This window comes from Centruroides sculpturatus, unplaced genomic scaffold (assembly GCF_000671375.1).
Source record: "Centruroides sculpturatus isolate CEXI.00-Female unplaced genomic scaffold, Cexi_2.0 scaffold1852, whole genome shotgun sequence".
NCBI classification, from domain to species: domain Eukaryota; kingdom Metazoa; phylum Arthropoda; class Arachnida; order Scorpiones; family Buthidae; genus Centruroides; species Centruroides sculpturatus.
In genome coordinates this window covers 39,483-48,965 of record NW_019386050.1, presented here as the reverse complement: position 1 = coordinate 48,965, position 9,483 = coordinate 39,483, and the positions used below count along the sequence as shown (strand labels likewise).

The following is a 9,483-nucleotide window of genomic DNA, read 5'->3' as shown; positions in this document are numbered from 1 at the left end:
AAATTACTGTACACAGTGTATTCATTAATTTTCATTTTCATGTAGTAAAGGCTCTATGCCTTCATAAAGGACGTACTTTTCCTTTGTTTAAGGGTATTTGGGCAGTTTATTCTCTGTTGTATTCTCAAGTAAACAATACATACAAGTACAGTACAGTATTTTCTGAGGAAACACTCATACTTATTTTTTTAAACCCCATTCCCGATAACCCAGCATTTTCACAAACTCGGCCACCCTTCAGTCCACATTAGGCTGAGTTTTCGAGACTCTACTGTACTACTATGTTTTCTATCAATATGAAAATTTTATATTACATTTTTTGTTACGTTACATATAATAATAATAACTCTCGCGCCAGTCACCAATTTTCTGTGGTGAGAGAGCTCAGTAATTCTGATGAACTATGCCAGTTGGATCATCTGCTCCTCATAAGGTCACCCATGCCAGAGGTCTGTGAGAAAAATGAAGTCAAGAGTGACTGAACCTACATCTGTGGAGATCTAACAAAGGTAATAATACAATCCAAATGTAATACTGGCTTGGATGCTGCCGGGTTGACAAGATCCACACTTGTGAGTTAGGCAGCAGTTCATGTTCAAAAAATATGTCACAGTCTCCCTTGGTCACCAGTAGTGAAAGCAGTACTGGCCCAAGTATGGATATTGCAATGCCCACACCAGTTGTGAAAATCGTTTTGTTAAGTTATGACAATGCAACACTCAGACAATCTGCCTAGGGGGATGACTTCCAGAAAGTCTTTTTAGGGTAACTGGCCCTATTCAGGCATTACAGATGTGGAGTAAATCCAGAAAACTTTACATGGCCAGCCCATCCTGGCGAGGCGTGAACCCACAACCAAACTCCCAGTGTTCAGGGAACAGAACTGCTTGGCCACTGGTGGGCCCCCAGTTGTGAGAAACTGACTGATCAAACCTTGATGTTTCTAAGGCAATCCAGCCATAGATCACTAAGGCAGGTAATAAACTGTAGAACTAATATGTTAACATGCTGTTTATGTACATATCTAGGACATGTTTAATAAGGCAGCCTTCTATAGGTATGATGTGTATTGTGAAGTTCTAGTGTTTCTAGATTTTTGTGTAGTGTATGTGATATGAGGTTGTTCAAGAAAAGACTACAGGCGTGATAAGTACCCTATCTTCTCACCATAGATGTTTTGTTATATTGGATAGTTCAAGCATATTTACTAATTTCTTCAGTAGTGTATGTATTTTGAACATTGAATGTTTAGTACAGCTGTCTATGATATATGTGATTTTGTTTGTTTGTCAACAAATGTAATGTCTGGATTGTTGTGATGGATTGTTTCATCTGTGATTACAGCTAATAGTATATTTTGAGTGTATTGTTTTCTATGACCTATTAGTAGTATGATTTCTAGGTCTGCAATAGTTTGTGTTGTGTACAAGCTTTTGATGTTTTATATTTACTATTTGGTCATATAAATGTAAGTTAGTCAGTTTTCATTAAAAGCTTGAAATCTGATGTGATGTGTTGTGTATGTGGTATTTCCTATAAGTGTTGTCTGCAAGTGTTTTGTTTTTTTTTTAGATATGCTTTCTGCTATTTGTAACCTAGTGTTGTATGGCAACAGCAACCCTTCTGTTTCTTCAAAGAGGCATCCATAAGTCAACCAGCAGTTTGAGACAGTTCTGTCAACATGATCCTGGCTGAGATTGTTGGGGTGCTTACTGTAAAGTTTATTCTGGGTCCAAGACTATCTGATGGATCTATGAATTTTGTGTACTATGTTAGATACAGGTACAACACTGACTTATATTTTAATGTAAGTTTAATAGCATATTATTAATAATAATTATATTAGATTTATCTAGTTTCCTTTTACAAAATAAAATCATACAAATTAATTTTCCAAATAAGATAACATAGAACAAACTTCAATTTAATATAATAAATTATAAAGAAATTAAATAATTTTGTTATTTACCTTAAAAATAAATAATGCTTCTTTCACTGGTACTATGCAAATAACACCTAATGCAAATGCAAGATCAGTAGTCTGAGATGAAAGTATATAATGTAACAATACTTTAACAACATCAAGCATTGATGAGGACTGATACATTTGTATGAACTGATTCAACTCCATTTTCTATAAAAACAAAAATATTTTTATATTAAAATAGGTAAAATTTATAAATACAGTGGACCCCATGTAATAGGAATATTAAGTGATGTTATCTTCACTTAATACTCCTATAAGGAAATGAGAGGATGACAGAAAAATGAAGAAGCATGTTGGATCCAATTTATAAAGAGATAGGTGACATTCATAATTGCACAAACTACAGGGGCATTGAATTGATGAGCCATTCTATGAAGATTTGGGAGAGAATTATTGAAAACAAAATTTGTAAGATTACAAGTTTAAGGGAACAATAGATACTATTTTTGTCCTGAGACAACTAATAGAAAAATAAAAAAGGACGGAACAACCTATATATTGTTTTTATTGACCCAGAGAAAGCCTTTAATAGAGAGGAACTATGGAGGTGTCTCAGAAGAAAATTTGTTCATGAGAAATATTTGAAGTAGTAATGGATATGTATGATAATTGTAAAACTAATATTAGATTGCAGCTGGAAATACGGTGCCCTTTCCTATTGTTGTTGGGGTACATCAGGGCTCTGCCCTGATCCCATTACTCATTGCTATTGTGATGGAAATAGAAGAAATGCAAATAAAAGCACTACAGTCTAAAATGAAGGCTGATGATATTGTTTTGTGCTGCAACAAGAAAGGAATTTGAGAATTTGGAGGGTAGCACTAGAAAACAGATGTTTGAGATTGAGTGCAACAAAAACAGAATTTATGACATGTGGATTGAATGATGTGGGAAATGATGATGACTGGCATATTAAGATGAATAGTCAAAAACTGCCTAAGACAAGGAATCAAGCAAGTATTTAGATTCTTTCGTGGATCACAACATAGATAGCAAGATTATTTCCAAAGGTCAACTATAGAATACAGACAGGTTAGCAAAGTTGGAGAAGTGTGTCGTGTGTTTTATGTAATAAGAAAAATCCCACTAAAACTGAAAGAAAATGTTTATAAGTCAGTGGTAAGGCCTGCCTTAATGTATGGAATAGAAAAGTCACCACTAATGAAAAGCCTCATAAGAAAAATGCAAGTAGGCTGGACATTGAGATGAAAATGCTGAGATGATCATGTGGAGTGACAAGAAGGGGCAGGATCAAAAATAACATAATGAGAGGAACTTTGGGAGTTGAGAAAATCTGTAAGATTAGAGTCAAGGTTGTGGTGGTTAAGGAATATGGAAAGTCCTTTGAATTATGTTAGAAAATGTGATGTGTGTGATAAAGATGGATCTTCCTGGGAGAATGAGAAGAGGTAGACTGAGTTGATGATCGTTTCTCAGTGTGTTTAAGGATATGTGGCTCTTAAGGCTGTTATACACGATAAGGAAATCCTTTGAGGATTAACCGTGATTTTTTTTCTATCTATCCATTTTTAAATAAAAATAATTCTTTATACGTTGGGAGATATTTTAATAAGTTTTGTAAATTACTATATTCGATCCAGCCAGTTATATTCGAGTTTTTTTCGTCTGTTAAGCACATCCTTTCAGCATTTCCTTACCGTGTATACCAGCCTTTAGAATTGATCAGTGAGGTGGAAGAAAGTGATCTGCAGCAGTGATTCTATAAGAGTGAAACTAATAAGCTGAAGAACAAGAATAATATGTTATTTTTGTTCTTCAGCTGATGTTATTTTCTCATAATGTTATTCTTCTGTAAGAAAGTACTAGTTCATGCAATATTAAAAGTACACCTAATATGATGCCTTATTATCAACAAAGCATTAGTGAATATGAATGAATGGTCTTTTTCCTGAGTAGTGTTGCCAAGCACTAAGAATTTTCATCCTAAATTTAGAGTTTTTTAAACCTAGAGGTAATAATTTGCAATTGGGGTTTAGGATTTTTCTGAATAATTTAAATTCTACAAGTAATTAGCATCTTGTTACTTTTTTAACTATATTTTTTTCCTCTAGAATAATTTTAAAAAAAATTATGTTGTGGTAACATTTTAAAAAGTTGTAGTATCTGAACATTTTGTATCAATTAGACAATTTACATATAACATATAATGGAACATTATTTTCATATAACAGTACTAAATTTTGCATCAATTAATAATGTAATGTGGGAGTCCACTGTATACTGTTAAAAATAATTTAATTAATATTTATGATACATACATGCAACATTTCAGCATTTGCATAAACATCCAAAAAAGCTACTAATAGTTTAATCATAGCTTTTAAAGTTGCTTCTCCTTGGCATTTTCCTCTTAAAGCACCAATTAACAGTTTACCATTATAAAAGTATTCTTTTATACTGTTAACTGTATTTTCATCATCTAAATTTTTACCTAAATAAATTTGAAATTTAAATAATTAAATTTTAATGCAAAATTTATAAATTCAACCTCAAAATTCAAAATATACTCTTAACCATTTTTAGCTTTTGAAGAAATATGAAACATAAGACATCTCTGTATAAAAGGAGTCATTTGAGATGGCAAAATACGAAGTCCACGATCTTGATAAAGTGGAGAAAATTTCCATTGATAATAACGATCAGTTTTACCTGACATCTTTTCTAAATCATGAGGCATTGTCAGGGAATGTAAACTAACAAGTAAGGAAGTCCAATGGCAGTAATCCAAACATTTTTCCAATAAGTCTAATTTGTGTAAGAGAAAATTATAAATTAATTTAATAATAAATACTGTATATTTCTGCAGATAAGATGAGGAATAAATTTTCGTCAAAGTTTTATAGTTTTAGCATATATCTGTCCTATAAGACAATTCCCAAAATATCGATGGCCTATGTATGAATTTAGTTCAGATCAGCAATCATCATCTGGTTAATAATACTGTAGAGTGTACATGGAATTATGTCCTATTTGTAATTTTTTGAATGAACAAATTTTATTTTCTTGCATCTGGCAGCACTGCCTTGCAATTGTTGCAAAAATTTGCACTGATTCAGGCATTCAGGTAATGACCTTGACTATTTACAGAAACATTGTATAAGCTATTCTATTGTGAGATTTTGGACACACCCACCCTAATTAATTGAAATTTGATGTCAAAAACATACATTTTTGAAAGTAATATTTCTGATTTTAAATGAAAGAATTTTAAGTTAAAACGAAGGAAACTGGTAAAAGTCACTTCCTTCAACGGAAGTTTGACATCCTTTTTGTTTTCCCTTATCTCCTAAAATTTTAGTCACCCTGGGAACAGTCAACCCCTCTGTAAACCCCACTCATCCTGAACACGTGGGAATAATACAATTCTCTGATTGGAGAAAAACATCAAAAAAGGGGATTCTTGAGTATCATTCGGGGAGTACGCCACAAAATTCGAGAGAAGAAAGATGTATTCCACATCATCTCCCTACGGCCAACACCCATAACCGATTCCTGAAGTCTACTAAAATGCATTAAGTCAGTAAATAAGAGAAGAAAATGTTTATTGATATGCTATTGAAGAGTTAACCAAGATAAGAACATTTGCATTAATCTGAAATACAGATAAAGATAAGAGAAATGTATGATTTTAAGAAATTGTATGATTTTTACAGAAATTGTGAACTCCCTCTCTCTGCGATAAATAGCTTTATTTGAAGGTCTATTTTGTATAATTTTATTTTTGTTTATTAAATATTTGTTCTATTTGTTAAAAAAATGGTCTCCCAAGTTTCTGAATCAAATCTACTAAATCATCTCCTAAATTTTTCCATAAGTGTGTTAATCCGCAGATTATAAATCTGATTAACTGGTGTCAAGGATCCTGACGAGATCTAGGATTCATTCCCTAGATCCTTCTTTTACACATTATAGAAAGCCCTCCTAGAAAAAGCTTAGTGAGCCAATCTAAACGATTGTGTGCCTGTAAGTGACATAGATCAATTCTATGAACCTTGGCTTCTCTCACTATTTTGTAAACATACCCTACTCTCTACTAGTAAATAATTGTGGTTTGTCTGTTTTTTCCTTAGTAGCTAAATAGACATAACTTTTAATATTTATTTTGTTCTAGTATTGTTTTCATTGTTACATAATTCAATCTAATTTTCTTTTGTATCTGTCCTATAAGGTCACCCTAGATTTTGAAGACTTTTTTTTATTATTCAACTATTGTCTTATCTGCAGAAATATATGGTAATAGAATACAGAAATATGAGTAACTGAAATCTTACTTGGTTTACAGTAAGCCATTAACTGAGAAAATAAGCTGTGCAAGACAACAGGAAGTTCACTAACTTTATTGCTGGCTTTAGCTATTGTTTCCATATTTCTACAGAAGTGTTCTAAAGTTTCAAATATAGTGTTGGCAGACTGTACATTACAAACATCTGTAAGCATACTGTTAAAAATAATTTAATCATTAATTTTATAAAAATAATACATATTGTGAAAAGGTGTGAAAAGGTAAAATTCGAAACAGCAAACATTTTCTGAACACCTTCCGTGTTAATCAACTGGTAATCTAGCTGGATTCTTTATTCTGGAACACCATCATGAAATTTTAAAATAAATCGAATGATGATAGCTCAATTATCCAGTGTCCATTGTGCACCTGTTGTACTGTACATGTCGTGTTCCCCACTGTTGCTGATATGCATGGCTACCACAATCTTATTCCAAGAATCTCAGAACGCCACAAAAGAGCACTAATGTCTCACAACACCTCTATGACGACACTGGGGGACAACCACGATATTGATGTTGAAAGGATTTCTCTTATATTCAACACTGTCTTGAGATCTGTATATACAGCTATCGCCAAAAGACATAATGTCATCATTGCATACAAGAGAGGCCCAACTATGTTTGACATGTTATGTAATGGAAAGGACCCATCTGACCTGATTAAATTACCAGGCATCTATTGAATTCCTGTTGGGGATGAAAGATTCAATAGGGATTTGATCTACATAGGATCAACGAAACACTCAATGGGGGCAAGAATAAGAGAACACAAATCAGACATACAATACAACAAAGCCACCATGTCACTCTCAGTATATGCTTCTGACCTGGGCATTACTGTTGACTTTGCAGGGGCAGCGTTAATAGTCAAAACAACACAGATGGACCACCTCAAATGGCTGGTGGCTGTAGAGATATATAAAGTGCACACACTTCATCTGAGTGCATTAATTCCTGGGAGGAAATGGCTCTTTTGTTGGCTTGGCAGGCCTTATTGCATAATGATTCTTAAGGATTTGTTTAATATCGGATGATGCACGGGGACATGTAACATCAAACATAAGAATATTGCATCATATAAGAAAAATACATGCATATGAGAAGAAGTAATGCGAATCTGAACAGTGGGGAACATGACATGTACAACAGGTGTGCAATGGACACTGGATAATTGAGCTATCATCATTCGATTTATTTTAAAATTTCATGATGGTGTTCCAGAATAAAGAATCCAGCGAGATTACCAGATGATTAACATGGAAGGTGTTCAGAAAATGTTTGCTGTTTCGAATTTTACCTTTTCACACTGGTTAGAGGCTTGAGTAAGTTGAATTTTTATTATACACACTCCTGTGTGCATGTAGAAGTTATATTAATCATAAATTTTTTTATCCCATGGATAGATTCACATGTACAGTGAAACCTCACTTAACAAGCATAATTTATTCCAGAATCTTACTCGTAATGCGAAACAGTTTTTCCCCATATAAATAAATGTAAAATATGATAATGCATTCCATGCCAAAAAAAAATACTCAAATATTTTATGTATGATGTTTATTCAAAGAAAATTATGCAATATACATTGTTAAGAAGTGTGAATCATTATCTTTTCTTGTAGCATGAAATGAACCAACCTGGAATGCAAATTCGATTTGCAGAAAACAAAAAAAATCACAGATAATATGTCTGATAAACATGCCAAATGATATGCCAAATTCTTGGGCTATGTAAAGGCTATAATTAAATATTAGAAATTAATTAATTTGACTAGAGGTAGGCAGTTATGCTGCCATCTCATATTAAATTTAATAATTATAAATAATTAATTTTTAATTTAGACATNAAAAAAACTTTTGCTGCAAAAGTAATTAATAAAATTTTCATAGATCATAGATAACAATGAATATGTATTAGCCCATACATTTTTGGAAAAGAACTTTTTTTCGTAATGCTAAGGAGATAACTCAGGCAAAGAACTAAAGAATATCTATATAGATTCAATTGAGTTGAGCCTGGAAAACTTTATAGCAAACTATAGAAAATTTTAAAACTTATAATGGTTCAAAATGTTGCAATTCCTGTATATCATCCTGTAGATGGTCATCTTCAATATATTTTTTCATACTAGCAACTAATCCAACCATTTCTTTCCTACATACTGTATTTTGAATTGCACCTGCATGCTGGTTTTCCTGAAATTTCCAGAAATTAGTTTTCAGATATTATCAAGCCTTCTTCCTGCACTCATTTTTTTACTTAACAAGTAACGACGATGATAATAATGTCTTTTTCCATCCAAGTAATATTACATTAGCTGTATTGCTAACAGTATTAATTGGCATGTGCTATCAGGAAATCTCCTCTTAGTGATAAAAGTTGCATGCCATGTGCTTTCATGACCCATGAGAGTGAGAAAAATTTCCCATTCCCATGCTCACGTTTAGCTCATAAGTCAGAAAAAGTTTATTTACTAAATTTATGTACTAAAACATTTTTTTAAATGTAAAACATTGTTTTAAAATAGTATTTTATAATGTAATATAAACTGTTTTAAAACAAAAAAAGCAAAGGTTTCTAAATAAAGCATGTATTATTGTTTTATTTAAAAAAAAAAAAAACATAAATTTCCCAACTCTGAACAAAAATGATAAATGCAATCAGAGATTCTATATAAATAATCTATAGAAAATGTTGAATGAACTCCAATAGCAAGTTGATACAGTATGCACACTCACAAGACCACAAAAATCTATAAAGATCAAAATGTAGAGATTTTACATATGCATATTTTAGATGCATAATTGAACCCTTCACAAAAAAACAGTATAAATGTTAACTTATTTATGACAAATCTTATATAATTAATGTTTAACGATATTAAGATTATTTTAAAATTAAAATCTGAATTATCACTTTAATTAATAATTATTTCCTCTTGTGTTTATTCAATGCAATGTGTTTATATTATTATTATATTTTTCAAAAAAAAAAAACTTGAGAAAAAATTGAGATTTAAGTAAAAAAGTACAGTAGTCTCTCAAAAACTTGGCACTCCGGATAACTCGGCCACACCCTGGCAGGGCAAAAAAATCCTTAGTTAATTAATTTTCATTATAGACAGCTTTATGCTCCATAAAGTATTTTTCTGAGGTCTGTCTTATCAGGTAAATTACTGAGGTAAATTACTG

The 9,483-nt window shown here is 32.0% G+C and overlaps 1 protein-coding gene across 1 annotated transcript in view; it reads right to left on the bottom strand.

Moving 5' to 3' along the window:
• Positions 1-9,483, bottom strand: part of LOC111613326 (kinetochore-associated protein 1-like) — a 59,605-nt gene that overhangs the window by 19,055 nt on the left and 31,067 nt on the right. Inside the window, exons 15-18 of the mRNA XM_023354676.1 lie at positions 6,280-6,446; positions 4,523-4,753; positions 4,267-4,439; positions 1,970-2,134 (exon numbers count right to left, since the gene is read on the bottom strand). Coding sequence (XP_023210444.1) covers positions 1,970-2,134; positions 4,267-4,439; positions 4,523-4,753; positions 6,280-6,446 — 736 coding nt within the window. The remainder of the gene's footprint in view (positions 1-1,969; positions 2,135-4,266; positions 4,440-4,522; positions 4,754-6,279; positions 6,447-9,483) is intronic.